This window comes from Panthera uncia, chromosome B1, assembly GCF_023721935.1.
Source record: "Panthera uncia isolate 11264 chromosome B1, Puncia_PCG_1.0, whole genome shotgun sequence".
NCBI lineage: Eukaryota > Metazoa > Chordata > Mammalia > Carnivora > Felidae > Panthera > Panthera uncia.
Genome location: NC_064811.1, coordinates 76,692,426 through 76,709,519, shown reverse-complemented (window position 1 = coordinate 76,709,519; position 17,094 = coordinate 76,692,426). Strand labels below are relative to the sequence as shown.

The window sequence follows — 17,094 nt, the reverse complement described above, 5'->3', positions numbered from 1 at the left end:
ATATATATCTATATATATATATATTCATAGTTTCAGATGCTTTAACAGACACCCAACACAAAAATGGCCTAAAGAGAATAGAAATTCATTTCTTTCGCATAAAAACCCAAGCTGGTATAGTGGTGCTGCTCCGTGAAGTTGTCAAAGATTAGGCTCCTTATTTTCTGTTGATCTGCCACCCCTTGTTGTTTGTCTAATTTATATAGTGTAAGATAGCTCCCCCTCCTTCCACATTTCAGCTCACAGGAAGTGTAAGAGGGAAAGGGGCACATCTCTTTCTTTCAACAGCATGACCAGAAAGTTTTACATTTCACTTCTGCTTGTAGCCCCTTGGTAAGAACTTATTCATGTGGTCATACATTACTACAGGGGAAGCTGAGAAATGCTAACGTTATTGTGGATAATCATTTGCTCAGCTAAAAATCCAGGATTTTATAGCTTTGAGAAAAAAGGCAAGAGCAGATGTTGAAAAGCAGTTTATTACATATTTTAGCTGGCCTCATCTCCCATCTGACTTAGGAATGCTCGCTGGTGTTTGAAATCCTCTATGACCTGCCCTCTGTGATAACCTAGAATATCATTGGATATTTCCATTAAGAAGTTCTTCCAAGTCAAACCTGGTACACTGCGTACAGGTGTTGACATTTTTTTTTCTCTTTAAATAACACTGAAGTACTTCTTAAAAAAAAAAAGTCAAAGCCCTACAAGGACAAAGAAATCAAGCTTGAATATAGTAGCACAAAATTCTCAAAGCTGGAAAATAGGTCCAAGAATGGTAAGATGATGGGGCATCTAGGTGGCTCAGTCAGTTAAGTGACCAACTCTTGATCTCAGCTCATGTCACGATCTCACGGTTTGTGAGTTCACCCCCGTGTCAGGCTCTGCACTGACAGCTTGGAGGCTGCTTGGGATTCTCTCTCTCTCTCTCTCTCTCTCTGCCCCTCCCCTGCTTGTTCTCTCTCTCCCTCTCTCTCTTTCTCCCTCTCTCTCTCTCTCTGTCTCAAAATCAATAAATAAACATTAACAAAAACAGAATGGTAAGGTGACTTAGTAGGCTACTGATGCTCAAATATAAGCCTAGAGGAGGAGGAGGCAAGCTGAATCACTCCAGGGATCCCCCCCAAATTCTCAGGAATTGGAAGCAACCGAGAACTCTAAAAACTGAACTGACAGAGGATTGACTGGAAGAATGTGAGGCAGCAGCATGACCACAAGATCTTTTTCCCACCCTGGAAGAAGGATGGAGATTACTCTCAATCAAGGACGACCCAGAGGATTCTAGGACACCAGTCATGTCTGAGGACAAAATACTATAGGTAGGATTCAACGGAAATCTAGAAACTAAATAGTGAGACCCAAAGCCCTTATCCCCTGCTCTACAATCAGAATGCTGCAACCAAATGAGTATCCCTCGGGCAGGAAATGCGAAGTGTTGTCTCCAGGGAAGCTGGTCAGTCCAAGAGAAATGTCTAGCAGACACTGAACAGGTGGGCATCTCAGTGACATGGCCCAGCCCAGTCTGTTTGTAAGCTCTTCCCATGTCCACTGAGGTTCCAATTAGCTTTTATTCCTTTCACTTATTTAAAACAGGAATGGCAAACCAAAATTTAATAGATATTTGTTAGAAGGCCTCTAATATGAAACAGACCTAAACAAAGAAGTAGTGGGGGAAAAATCAACTGAGGGCATCAGGATGATATAGCAAGAAAAAAATTTCAAAAATAGAAAATCCTCAAAGAGAACAGATATTCTATACATTGTGAACAAATATGCTATAAAAAGGAATGTTCAGAGACAAAAAAGGTGTTGAAACTAAAAATTTGATATAGACAAAACAAGTCAAATTGATAAAACAATTAAAAAAACTAAGAGCTCTTCCAGAAAGCACAGGAGGAAAAAGAAATAAAAAATGGAGAAAAAAGATTAGAAAAATTGAGATTCAAGTTGAAGATGTCTAATGTCTCAGTGAAATTCTGGGAAGAGAGAACAGAAAACAGAAAAGGAGGAAAACCTTTTTAATTTTTTTTAATGTTTATTTATTTTTGTTCTTTTTAAAAAATTTTTTAATGTTTATTTTTGAAGGAGGAAAACTTTTAAAAGACTCTTCTTTACACAAAATTAAAATCTATCTCCTCATGGTTTTCATACATTGGCCTTGGACTTGTCATTTTAATCTGTGGAGAATAGATTATTCCTTCTATCACATCCAATTATTTGAGGAAATTTAGTATCTTTAAGATCATAGAGAAAAAAAAGACATTGCTGTGTAGTCAGTTCAATGATAATACTCTGAGTGCAGATAAAGCTCACTGGCCGAGTTCAGAACTGAGTCCCAGCTAACTCATACATCTGTTCCTCTAGTTATCAACTTTTAGAACTTCCTTGCTTGTTTCTCTGATCATCATTGTGAATTTCAGTCCAAACTTTCTAGCCCTGACTCCACTTCTTGATTTATATGCTGCTTCCCATGGGTTATATGAGGTGGGGGTCCAAGGGACAACTCTCTTCTCTTCCTGGAGGGTTCCATTTATGTCCCCTAGTTTGGATTTCCTCACTACCGAAGAAGGACAAGCTACTGTTAGATTATGTCCACCATTTAATGCATGGTGCCTGTGGGGAAACACAATGTTCCAGGCATTAGAAGAGCACAGAGCACAATGGGACCACCACTCTTAGCATAAGTCCGAGATACTATCCAAGGACATTTTACCAAGATCACAGTGCTTACTTTGGCAGCCATATCACACAGCCTTATACTCAGCGTCACTAAATTCCTTAAAGCTTTTTGACAGATGCTCCTGTTTAGTTACATCTCCAACAACCCCAAAGTTATTTTTTTCTGGAACCAAATGAAGGCCTTGGCACTTATCTTCTTAAATTTCTTTATTCCCACTGTTGGCAATTATCACGAGCTTGGCTCAAATGCTGCCAGTAGCTGAAAGCCCACCATCTCGCAGGAAAACACATTCCATCATCAATAGTTCCAATGCTAAAAAATTATTCTTCATTTTGAGTTAATATCTGCCCTTTTTAAATTACTTTTTAGTTCCAGTTCTGCATTTTAGAGATAGGATAAGTACAATTTTTCATCCATTTGATTGCTGTGCCATATATGAAGGTGGCCATTAGGTTACACTTTGTTTGATTTGTTCTCCCCAGTAAAGAGTGCCAAGTTTTTCAGCCAATCCTTATAAAAAGTGGTTTTCAGACCCTTCTCTAACTTGGATACTGTCCTCTGGGTTTGCTCTGATTTTTAATGTATTTCACAAAATATAGCTCTTAGAACTAGCAAAACAGCTGAGCAAAGTTTCCAACTGAACTCAGTTTGAGCCTCTACCAAGTAGGTGACCTGGACTCTTGACACAACCTCTCTTCACCTCATCTCCTCATTTATAAAATGAGATAATACCTACTTCACAAGATTGTTGTAAGTACCAGAGGACCTAATGGGTACATTAAATATTTAGCACACTGCCTAGCATAAAGGGGGCATCCCTCAAAATGTTAAGCATAGTTAATTCCTAATCACATACTTTGCTCCAAATAAGGCATCGCGATTTGTGTCAGCTTTATTTGGGACTTTGTTTAGCTCCCTGCAGTATCTCAGGCACCTAGAATTGTACTTAGCACACTCCTTAGGTAAGTACTCAAGGATGTTTTTATTCCTGATGTGAACTGTAATCCATCTTGTACTTATTTAATGTGCATATGGAAGACACTTGAAGGCTGATTCTAGGTTGACTCTAGTTGCATTAGGGTCATGGGATTATGAGTGGCACTTTATTCTTTTCTCCCTTTCCAAAATAATGGTATTTCCCAAGCTAAGGCACTGGTTGGGAATATTGTGATCAATACATGTGACAAAATATAATGCAGCCATTAAAAAGGGATGTTTCAGGGCGCCTGGGTGGCACTGTGCTCTCTCTCTCTCAAAAATAAACATTAAAAACAATTAAAAAAAATTTTTTTTAATGTTTTATTTTTTATTTTTGAGACAGAGAGAGACACAGCATGAACAGGGGAGGGGCAGAGAGAGAGGGAGACACAGAATCGGAAGCAAGCTCCAGGCTCTGAGCCATCAGCCCAGAGCCGGACGCGGGGCTCGAACTCGCGGACCGCGAGATCGTGACCTGAGCTGAAGTCGGACGCTTAACCGACTGAGCCACCCAGGCGCCCCTAAAAACAATTTTTTTTAAAAAAGCTGATGTGTCATTGATTTGGAAAGATTTCAAGAAGAGGTTATCAAATAAAAAAAGTGGTTTATAAATACATTATGATGTTATTTTTAAATACATATGAGTAAGCAATTAAAATACTCAAATAGCTGTAATTATATGGTAGAGTTATTGTTATTTATCTACAACTTAGAATTTTTCTATAAAAACATATTTCTTTCTGACAAAACAGAATAGATTGAGATAAAACAAAGTAGGATCTACAGATAAAATAACACATCTGCTAGGAGTCTGCCCTAATATTTGTACAAATTGCTTACTTACTACCTTACTATATACTTCACATAGTCTCTCATCAAAATTGGCTAAATTTCTTACCATAACTCGATAGGTAAATCAAACTCTCCATTTCCTTAGATTATGGTTTTAATAAATAACTCACATTATTGCTCATGGAAGCCACAAAAATTAATGAAGCTTTAAAAGAAAGGTTTTTGAAAAGATAAGTAATAAGTGTTATGTAAGTATATGAGGTAATACACAGGTTAATATGTAGTGTCACAGTAACCTGGGTTTTCGACCTGCTGCGGCCACTAACTCTGTAGTAGGTCTTATGACAACTTAAAAAAAAAAAAAAAATCTTATCAAGGGGCGCCTGGGTGGCTCGGTCATTTGAGCTTCCAACTTCAGCTCAGGTCATGATCTCACGGTTTGTGGGTTCGAGCCCTGCATGGGGCTCTTGGCCAACAGCTCAGAGTCTGGAGCCTGCTTCTGATTCTGTGTCTCCCTCTCTCGTTGCCCCTCCCCCATTCATGCTCTGTCTCTGTCTCTCTCTCCTTCAAAAGTAAACATTAAGAATTTTTTTTAATAAAAATATAAAACTTATGAAGATTCTGGTGCTTACTGTCCTTTTTGAATAAATATTCAAAAATTTTATAACTTTCAAATCATGATTTATTTCTGTAATTATCAGTAAAAATGGAAGAATTATTACTGATTTTGGTACGGAAGTTGATTTTTTTTTTATTGTTGCTTCTTTTATTTTAAGCTCTTCCATTCGGTAAAATACCCATTTTGGAAGTCGATGGACTTAACCTTCACCAGAGCCTGGCAATAGCAAGATACCTGACCAAAAACACAGGTAATATGTTTATTGTGTTGAAGAGTTTTGATAACCTAAAAAAAAAATACAGGACATATATTTGCTACTCATTAAACAATTTTATTATTGAACATTATACTGTAAAGAAGAATGAAACTAAATGCCAGAGAAGTATCAGTGATAAAGCAGGTTATTTATTGTACGAGCTATTTATTGTAATATTAGTAAAAGACATGAAAGAAACAAACCTAATCAGCAGAGGCTAGACAGTGGTGCTTCTATGTAGCTGAAAAAGGAGCAAAGATGCCCTTAACAAACTTATGAGGAAAGATCTGTAGGATATATGGGGGATGCTTATATTGAGTAGGATATATAGTTTTATTTTCATAAAGAAATAATAGAAGAATACCAACCCCCGCCCTCCCCCCCCTCCGAACGGAATGGTAGGTAAGGGAGCACAATGAGAGGATGGGAGTAGAGGTGGAAGTTAGTCTTCATTGGATACAGTTTTATATTTTGAATTTTTGAACTATAAGAATATATTGCCTATTAAAAAAATTAACATTTTAATATAGTCAATCAAATCCAGTGTATTTCTGGACTTAAAATGGTCTTATTTTATAGATCTGGCTGGAAAAACAGAACTGGAACAATGTCAAGCTGATGCGATTGTGGACACATTGGATGATTTCATGTCACGTTTTCCTTGGGCAGAGAAAAAACAAGATATAAAAGTAATGTGATCAGTTCGTTGTTACTATTAATCATATCCACTTGCCAGGCATTAGGTGGCTTGCTTTAAAATCGCCTTTCTATCAAAGTAAGACATACCTATAGTTTTAAAATATCAAATTATATTAACAAATTTAAAACAAAGTACAGCGATTTCCTGCTTTACCTCTTCACATTAACCCCTCCTCAGACATAACCCTAGTTTAGCTAGTTCTTTAAGACAAGTACATATGGCTTTCTTTGATTCACTAATTTTATTTTATTTTATTTTTTAATATTTTTAACGTTTATTTATTTTTGAGACAGAGAGAGACTGAGCATGAATGGGGGAGGGTCAGAGAGAGGGAGACACAGAATCTGAAACAGGCTCCAGGCTCTGAGCTGTCAGCACAGAGCCCGACGCGGGGCTTGAACTCACAGACCGAGAGATCATGACCTGAACCAAAGTCGGCCGCTTAACCGACTGAGCCACCCAGGCGCCCCATTGATTCACTAATTTTAGATCGTTTCTCTGGACTTATTACTATGGTAATAAGAATTTATCTCTTATGTAATCATCGTCTCTGCTTCCCTTCTTCCCAATTTTAATGATATTAAAATGTTTTGTTCAAATTGATATTCGGTTGTTACATTAGTATGCCTGGGCAAATATTATACAGAACTGTGAATTGTAGTATACTTTATTTCCTTTCTCACTTTACCTCCTCAAAGTTACTAATTGCCTTTCCTTCATTTGCCTAATTGCTTTTACACTTACTACCAAACCTTCCTACACCATCCAGTAGCCTGCCGATACGATTTTCCACAAGGTCAATGATACCAGATAATCTATTATGTCCCCTATTTTCTTGGCCGAGATCCTCTCTCTTTTGCTGAACTGTCTAGGTTTCTGCACATCTGTCTTCACCAGACTTCCCTTCACTGTCATCCCAGGGATGTCTTTCTCCTGAGTGGAGTCCTATTGTTTCCTGGATGCCATCTCTGTCTTTTACTTACTTCTTTATTTGGGGTGCATCCTCCAGGATTCCAAAAGTTAAAATGAAGTCTTGATGACAAGAGGTGTGATGATGACAGACAGCATGGATATGTCTGTCTTGTGTGCCACACTGCTTCAGTCTGGTTTGGTCACCCTAAGCACCTGGTGCACAGTTGTCATCCTGAAATCTTTATTACCCTAATTTTCCTCTTTTTTTGGTCTCTGTCTTTCCCCACAAGCCAGACCATCCTTTATAATCCATGATAAAGAATAGGAAGATTAACAAGTTTACCCAAAGCCCTCGGCATGTGGACAGTGTTCGTTGATTTTGAGCATCACCAGGCCATTTGCAGAGTATTTCCCAACAGCACTATCTTTAGGGACTAGAAGGAGTCCCAAGAGAGGACTTCCAGTCTTTTGCCTGGAAATAAAGTTGTGGCTGCCAGTGTTCTGGGAAACAATCAGCAAAGAGAGGGCTAAGAATCTCAGAACTTAGCGTTCAGTGTGCATATATTCATTTAATCTCCTATTTTGAATACATTATGAATGACAACTCCCAACCCACAAACCATCTATTTCACCCTCTCGAGCCTTCTGCTAACGATGGGGCAGAGGCACGTGTCAAGTGTAAAATGAAGGAGGAAATCTCATGCTAAAACGACTTCTACAGATTTCCACCAGTCCTCACATTATCCTCTCTCTTACCTCCTTACCCCCAATTCTCGATATATCTTGCCTCTTCCTGAACCATTTGAGGGTGTTATGGGGTAGTGTTGGTTTTCAGCTTTACCTTTGCAGATACCATTCAACCATTTTCTTTACGGTTTCAAATTTTGTTTTGTCTTGTCTCCTGTTTTCCACCTCTTTGTGGGCTCTATCTTTTCAAAAATACGTATTTACTGTGGTTTTTGGATGAAAAATATGTATGTGTGTCACATACATCATCTTTATCCAGAATTCTAAATAGACCTTGCTGGTTATTCTCCATTACTGCCCCCTAGTGGTGTCCTGTAGGGCCTCATTACAATCGTATTTTAAAATATATTTGCTTGTTTGTCTCCTCCAGTAGAACACCCATGAGGGTAGTAATTATGTCCATGCTACTCACTCATGTCCCCACACCTAGCACTGCACCTCTCACTTAGCAGGCACTACATATGTGATGCATGAGAGACAACAAGAGCTGAACTTCTCAAACACCACGTGCGGGTGTGGCTCCAGCCCCTTCACACACGTGGTCTCAGCCAGTCCCCCCAATCCACCCCTGAGATAAGTGCTTTCTATCACCATGCTCACTCTGCACATGAAGAAACTAAGAGATAGAGTGGTTATGGAGTTGTCTCATCACCTGTGCATCCTTTCTTTTAAATTAGTGACTAACACCCAGGGCCTCCCTTAGGGAGAAACTATGATGTTCATTTTTCCAGATGGAGAAACTGAGGTTCATGTAGCATAAGTAACTTGTATATGGTTATTTAGCTAGTAAATAGTACACAAGGAATTCAAATCCCAGCCACTCGGACTCAGACTTCATGTTCTCAACCGCTGGTTTTAATGCCAGCAGCTGGTCACTATGTATGTCTTATCGCTTATGGTCTGTATCCAAAAGTTACAGCATGGAATGACAGTCTTATCAATTTGCTTAAACATATTTATGCTAAATACAACTTACTTAACTAGGAACTTCTGATTTCAATAGAGATATTGGGAACATAAAAGTATTCACATTTCATGATTCCTTGACATGAATGTAATGGCTGCCTAACCAGCACAAAGTTTAAAATAAAAGCTCAGCTTTGATTTATAGCAATTACCTTCAGGCTCTGGAGTCACACTGCCAGGCTTGAATTCTGATTCCCTTCTTACTAGTTGTCACATAACTGCCTATCAATAGTTCAAATTCTTTGTCTGTAAAGTAGGGATACCACAGAATCTACTTTGAAGTGTGTTGGCAGGATTAATGAAAAGTTAGCATGAGTACCTATGACAAGGTAGCAAGTGTTTTGAAAAATATTAGATATTATAATTATTCTACGATATATAATTAATAGTGCTTATATAGTTCATTGCTTATTGTTTTTCCTTTTGTCAGACATGGCCGTCTATATTTAACACATCCTTATAAGTGCAGAGACAAGTAGATACATAATCTCCAATTTAGAGAAATGTATCTAAAACTTTTCCTTTGATGTGCTAAATACCCCACTGATTGGTAATCTATCAATCGATGGGCTTGTTCTTCTCCATTTCTCTATTTTGTACTCTTCTGTGGCCGAGGCTCCATAATAGAAGCTAACTCCCAGAGCAAAATATTCTTTGGATGTTTATGATTAGAGTAACCTACCTTTGTATTAGAATAACCATGCTCTTACATACCTTCTAGCTAAAAAAACAAAATTCACAGGACATAATCCAAGTTTATAAATAAATCATATGAAAGGAGGACATGTTACAGAAATATTGCAGTTGGCTACATACCATCTGATTAATAAGCAGGATCTGGCTAGTATATAATGAACAGGCCACAGTTCCAGTATATTCCATTGCCTAGTCTCCCGGCAGTAGGTTGCACTGCTGCCACCTTGTGGTCAGGTACCATTTTCAAGAGCAGAATATTGATACAGTGAAGATGGATGGACAGTGAAAATAGCCCTGTTGCTGTATGAGCCCTAAAGATCTGTCAAACACACATAATTATAAATGTTACAGTATTGGTTGCTAAAAAATTCCACTTCCAACTTCTAAAAAATTAAATTTAGAAGGCAAAATATGTTTCTGGACATTGGTCACCCTGAGAATCCTCGAATTTACCACTGGTGTTTCCCTGGTTATTCAACATATCTCTTTCAGTTTCCCCCTAAAGAATGGGAACAGGAAGATGAAAGATGAGGAGGATTGAAGGAATGCCAGTGGCCCATTTCCAATACTAAATGATTGAGGAAGTGTGGATTTAAAGATAAATGCTTTGGAGAAATAGAATTCTTCTAAAAGTCATCTGATAGAATACTATAGCAATCAGTTCTCAGGTTCAAAAACCTCCTGACTTACAATGCTCTGGAGGAAGAAGGAAATTTCTGAGTCTACCAAGTGGCTATCTAGGGTTTATCAGGAAATACATTTTTAAAAGTACACATCTGGAAAAAAGGATGTGTAATGAAATTTCATCTTCTTTGTGTTATTTTAGCGAGTATTCTTCAAAATGATTCTTAAATACTAATAATTATGCTGGTTATAATTTACATGTCATTCGAGGAGATGAATCACTGAGATGATTCACCAAACATATAAAGAGAACCTGCACTAAAAGATTCTTTTAGTGCAGAGAAAAGATTTTTATTTGGCATTGCATATGCACAAGCATCAGTGTACCTGACCTTAAGTTGTGGAAAATGCACATTAGAAGAAGGAACAAAATTGTGCAGATGAGAATACAAAAGTTTTGGAAACCCGTCCAGCAGCTACATCCTGTTCCATTTGACTCCTTCCCATTTCTAGCTATTCTAGGAGAGTCAAGTTGGCCATAAATACCTTTCCAACTGATGCTGAGCTGGGCTGGGCTCTGGGAGGTGCCACATGGATCTGGGTCCATTACTTCTCAGCTTGCACATGATGTGTAAGAGGCAGAACTCACACTGTTTTATTGTAAACTATGAACATATTAGCGATAGAGAGAGAACCTTATGAATGAAGGTAGCATAGAACAGTGGAAAAAATAAAAAGGCAAAATAATGACAAACTTCCCATGTTTCATTTATAAAATCTGACCAATGTATGTAGATATGTAATGGTGCTTTTGCAAACTGTGCTGTACAAACCTAAGGCATTATGTTACAGTAATCACTATTACCTAGCAGTTATAGTAATAACAAAGGAAATCGGCAAGTTGGTGAGGGAGTTAATCCACTACCTGACCTGTCTTAATAAAGGCTGGATTTTATTATACATCATTTATCATTATTAGCAAATAACATATGTACACACATATTTTATAATATTTTTGAGATTGGCTTACATTTCGTATCCAAGATACACACCAGCCAGAATTTTCATATATAAACGAACACTTCTTACCAAGAAAGAGGCCATGGTCTCTTCTAAGAACATTTGGTTTGTAATGTTAGCTTACATAATATATCAAAAGAGTGCACCTAGATGATGGTTTTGTAGATTATATTCAAGGCAGACAAGGCTCATACTAAGGCACCATGTCAAGCCAACAAGAAAAAACACATAAAAGCCCGAGAGCATAATGATTTATTATAGATTACTTCTGTTAAGTGCAATGGGGAAATAAAAGACTGCCAAACAAAAGGAACCTAGCCTTACAAACTAAAATTCATTTCTTTAGCCTCAGTTACGTCATTTCACTTCAAAAAATGTGAGCCTAAGAAAAAAGATTAATTTTAAAAATGTAAAAACATAATGGAATCGTTTTTTCTCAGTAAAAATTAAGATAAAAATCATGAAAAGTTTTTGTGGGTGAAATATTTAGTCATCGTATACAAAGAAGCTGTAAGAACTGGTGACAGTTATTTTTTAATCCATGAGTAACAAAGGGATGACTAAGTATAAAGAATCAGACCCCAATCTCCGTGTCACACATTTGAAAACAGCAACCACCCCCACCAACAACATGTAAGCTACTTCTCTTCCTTTCTCAACTCATACGGGAGAATAAATATGGAAAAATCTACTTCCTCTTCCAATCATATTATTTATTTTTCTGCCTATTATCCTTAAAGTGAGCTTTTTCTCTCTCCTAGGATCAGATGTTTAATGAGCTTCTTACATATGATGGACCTCATCTTCTGCAAGATTTGGACACATACTTAGGGGAAAAAGAGTGGCTCATTGGTAACTCTGTGAGTACCTTTTACATCATAAAAAAAAACGCAAGCACACACACACCCAACCAAAAACTTACAAAGAGTCATTGAGAAAAAAAAAAGTTACCCATCGGGAGAGAGTAGGTTAGAGAGCAGGAAAAGCTAAACTTCTCTGAATAAATTTTTTTAGTGGACTTAACTTTGAAAGCATCCACTAAAATATTTTACATAATTACATAAAAACAACAAAAATATTTTAAAAAGCTAACACTGCAAAGTAAAAGCAAAGTGAAACAAATAAACCTGTGTCAAATTGATGCATGAAGTGTGTAAAGAACCTAAGTACTTTATTAGTGAGGTAGAACTGTTTTAAGAAATATCACAGTAAAACACAGTAATTTGACGATACATCTTATTATAAATATTCTCTCAGGACAAAAAATAGAAATTGTACACCGTTGTTAGTAGGGGCATACCTCGGAGATATTGTGGGATCGGTTCCGGACCACTACAACAATGCGAATATCACATCAAATGAATTTTTTGGTTTCCCTGTATACAGTTATGTTTACACTATACTGTAATCTGCTAAGCATGCAATGGTATTGTCTAAAACAAAACAAAACAATATACATATCTTAATTAAAAAATACTTTGTTGCGGGGTGCCTGGGTGGCTCAGTCCGTTAAACACCAGACTTCAGCTCAGGTCATGATCACATAGTTCTTGGGTTTGAGCTCTGTGTCGGGCTCTGTGCTGACAGCTCAGAGCCTGGAGCCTGCTTCAGATTCTGTGTCTCCGTCTCTCTCTGGCCCTCCCCCACTCACACTCTGTCTCTCTCTCTCAAAAATTAATAAACATTAAAAAATTAAAAAAATACTTTGTTGCTAAAAAAACGTTAACCATCATCTGAGCTTTCAGCACCTTGCAATCACTGATCACAGACACCATAATAATGAAAAAGCTTGCAATGTTGCAGGAGTTACCAAAATGTGACACAGAGACACAAAGTGAGCAAATGCTCTTGGAAATAGATTTCCTCAACACAGGTTTGCCACAAACCTTTGTAAAAAACACAGTTTATGTGGGGCTCCTAGGTCTCAGTCGGTTAAGCGTCCAACTCTTGATTTTGGCTCAGGTCATGATCTCACAGTTCATGAATTTGAGCCCCATGCTGGGCTCTGCACTGACAGTGTGGAACCTGCTTGGGATTCTCTCTCTGCCCCTCCCCCACTCACACAAATACACACACACACACACACACCCCTCTCTCTGTCTCTTAATAAGAAAACCCCTCAGTATCTGCAACATGCAATAAAGCAAAGTACAGTAAAGTGAGTGTTCTTGTAATTATATTGTTGGTGGTACTGGGTATAGTCATATTGTTTTCTTCTAATATTAGTATATCGTATTTTGGGGTTAAGCAATACAAAAATATGTAGATGTCACTGAGAACCAGGACCTTCAGTGTGGGAGAAAGAAGATAGAGATGTCAGATCCGTGAAGCTGAGTAAACATCCTATTCCTGAAAGTGAACTATATCTGAAGTCATGATGAACTTTATCTCAGGGTAAAGAAAAAAGCATGTTGTATCCCTTTTTCTGGACACAATGACCAATCCAATTGTCCTGGGCACCTGCAGGACCCAGATTTTGGGTCTAAGTATTAAAGGATTTAATATTAAACATTAAAAGGAATGAGGAGTTCTTGGAGAAATAGCTCATTCTCAATTCGGGCAGGGAAACGTAAGAGACGAGCTGGGAATACCTCATCACACCGGAAGCAAATGAATTATCAAAGACAACGGGAGTTGTGTCACAAGGACTCAAAAGTTAACTTGAAGAGGCTTCCAGTGGCCAAAGATGGGACAATTCAAGCTTCACTAAGAATATTACTGGCAGTGGATTGAAACAAATCAAAATGAAGACATGATGGCAACTACCACCACAACCAAACACAAACATGTACACGTAAACCCCCAAACCAAATAGAGCTTCATTGGTTACTTTTAGATGATGCGGAGTCAAATTATTGTTCTGAAAATGGTCTTTAAAAGGTTGGGGGGTTTGAATAAAGAATTTACCTTGCCTTTCCTATGCCAATTGCACCTCAAGATAACAAAAATCGATGGGCCAAGTTTGTCTTCATCAAAGTATTTCAGTTAGTAAGTAAAAAGGGGGATTAAAACAAACTTACCGTTTTCCAACCCCTGATAATTGGAATGGACCTATGCATTGACTAATAATAATTGTTAATGTCACAAAAAGTGAGACAACCAGATATTACAGCCCTACTACTGACAGAGGAGCACAGTGGCACCTATAAAGTACTATGGACAAAAACTCAGATCTAAATACGATTCAGGTACTGGGGTAGGTTGGGGTCCTTCAAGGAGACTACATTCTAGGAGACAAGATACAGATTGCTTTTCACAGCACTCTGGTGACTTAGTCTGGTCACAGTGTGTTGAATCCTTCTGGGTGACACAGAAGCAAGCTTGTCGCATCTTTATTCTCAACTTGCAACTCACCACATGCCTCTTCATTTCCTCCCATGGACTCCCCAGTAGACTTTCCTATAATGTTCCTCTCCCTGCCCTATTGAATGAACACTTTCTAAAGACTTAAAATGTACTCCCCTTGTTTTCTCTTAAAACTCTTCGGTAAACTACCTCCTGACCCCATCTCTTAGCACTCTCTCCCTTCCTCACAGTGTTCCACACACACTCGTGTTTTGTTTGTTCCTCAGACACAAATCTCACTTCCACCTAAGAGCCTTTACGCTTGCTGGCCCCTCGGCCTAGAATGCTTCATTTCCGGCATGTTTCCTGTCTGGGTCCTATCCTCATGTAAGCCTGGCTTAAATGTCACCTGCTAAAGGTCTTCCCTCCATGACCACCTGAAAGTCCTTCACTTTTTCTTCACTGTCCCTATCAGTTACCTGTTTGTCTTCCTGCTTCTTAAATGAAAGCTGCATCCGGGAAAGGGCTTGCAGCACATTTTGCTTTCCAGCCCATCACAGCACCTAAACCCACGCATCCCACACAATAGGTACTCCATAAATATTTGTTGGCTGAACTCTGAATCCTCTAACCCATAAAACTCTCCTGGCTGACAGGGTTTTAGTATCCATGTTCGTAAAACACTAGAATTAGCGTTATTAAATTCCATACAAAAAGAAAACTAAGGATAGTCCACGTTTAAACTTCACTTTTTGACATTCATCTGGAGCGAAAGTAATGTCAGCCGGATTAATTTCTAGTCACAAAAGGGCAGGGCGGGGGAAGTGTACAAAGAAAAAGTGTACAAGGGTATGACCAGGCTGCCATCACTCTAAGGGTTCCACTAATGCTCAGGTACCCATTTTGTCTTTTGATATGATGCAATATAATGGGTTAGTGAAAAATATTTAACTTGCAACTATGAACTCTCTAGGGATAACGTGCATTCTATCCCTTCATACTCTGCAGAATAAAGGAACAAGGTCAACAGGACAAAATAATCACACAAATCCTGAAGATAGGACATTATTCGGGACTAGTGTGAACTCTTCAGTAAAAGGAAGTTAAGTGGCATAACCAGATGAAATGCATGTCCTGAAATGGGTCTGCTTTGTCCTGTAAGGGACATTTTTGAAAGAGATGAAAAGTATTGATTGGGTATAAGATAAAGATGTATTGTCACAGAGAGGTGGAAAGTGAATCAAGTTACAAGAATATGTACTGTAAAATCTCCTTTTGTGTTTTTCATAAAGTTTTTATTTCTTTTGAGAGATAGAGAAAGAGAGCGTGAACAGGGAGGGGCAGAGAGAGGGAGAGAGAACTGTAGCAGGCTCTGCACTGTCAGCCCAGAGCCTGACAAGGAGCAGAACTCAACAACTGTGAGATCATGGCCTGAGCTGAAACCAAGAATCGGACTCTTAACCCCACGGAGCCATGTAGGTGCCCCTGTAAGATCTCATTTTAGAAGGAGCACGCACACACAAATATCTTATACCCAGAGGTGTTAATATTAGCAACCTCTAGGTATTGGGAGTATAGCGTTATCTGTTATTTTCTATCATATGCTCATTTCACTTTCATAGTAAAAGAGAACTTTAAATTGAAAAGAAACTTTTTGTTGTTGTTTATTTTTGATAGAGAAAGAGCAGAGAAGCAGGGAAAGGGCAGAGAGAGAGAGAGAGTGAGACAGAGAATCCGAAGTGGGCTCTGTGCTGACAGCAGAGAGCCTGATGCGGGTCTCAAATTCATGAACCATGAGATCATGACCTGAGTTGAAGTCAGACACTTTAATTGACTGAGCCACCCAGGTGTCCCCAAAAGAAACTATTTTTGATTTAAGAAGCCATGCCTTTTATGTTCAAATGGCAATTTTTGTTTCAACTAGGTAACTTGGGCAGATTTCTACTGGGAAATTTGCAGCACCACACTTTTGGTCTTTAAACCTGACTTGCTGGATAACCATCCTAGATTGGTAACATTAAGGAAGAAAGTTCAAGCCATTCCTGCCATCGCTGACTGGATACAACGAAGGCCCCAAACCAAACTCTAGGTGACGTGTGCTACCTCCAAGCTTTACTGTTCTTCACAGCATCGCTTCCATCAGATAAGCTACAGCAGCCATGTAACCCACACACTCCCCTCCCCAGCTCCATCAAGACTTTCACTCTTTCCATATTCTGCTTAAGCAAACAAACAAGGAAAAAAAGAGCATTGGCGGTGGGGGTGGGGTGGGGGGGGAGAGCATTTAGTTTCCAGTATCCATTTTTTTTTTTTTCTTTTCCCCAGAATAACTTCACATCATTTACAACTGAGAAAGAAGAGTTTACAATCCAGGCAGGGCTCACTTTGCATCAGTTTCAACAAGCATTGGATTTCAGTCACAATGGTTAAGTAACACATTTCCCAAACAAATGGGTTGGACTTCTGCTGTAATTGCATAAGGTATTAAGTTTGCTGCTAACTCTTCAGTCCACAAATCACTATGTAGGTAACAGATACGTCTCATGAGTAACCACCTATCATATCACTGCTCTCAAAGTCTGTTGGTGACTGGTCACTGCACATCTGTTATTCATGTACAGACAGCAAAGGGTGTAGTTGCATTGCCTGCTTGTTTCTCAGTGATAAACTCACTCAAAAGTTTTTTAAAAGTGGATAATTTAGGGGCGCCTGGGTGGCGCAGTCAGTTAAGCGTCCGACTTCAGCCAGGTCACGATCTCGCGGTCCGTGAGTTCGAGCCCCGCGTCAGGCTCTGGGCTGATGGCTCGGACCTGGAGCCTGTT

At 38.7% G+C, this 17,094-nt stretch overlaps 1 protein-coding gene across 1 annotated transcript in view; it reads left to right on the top strand.

Annotated features, from left to right (window-relative positions):
* The window catches only part of HPGDS (hematopoietic prostaglandin D synthase), a 28,337-nt gene extending 11,856 nt beyond the window's left edge, over positions 1-16,481 (top strand). Inside the window, exons 3-6 of the mRNA XM_049630893.1 lie at positions 5,224-5,316; positions 5,902-6,011; positions 11,749-11,847; positions 16,197-16,481. Coding sequence (XP_049486850.1) covers positions 5,224-5,316; positions 5,902-6,011; positions 11,749-11,847; positions 16,197-16,361 — 467 coding nt within the window. The 3' untranslated portion in view covers positions 16,362-16,481. The remainder of the gene's footprint in view (positions 1-5,223; positions 5,317-5,901; positions 6,012-11,748; positions 11,848-16,196) is intronic.
* The last annotated feature ends 613 nt before the right edge of the window (positions 16,482-17,094 follow it).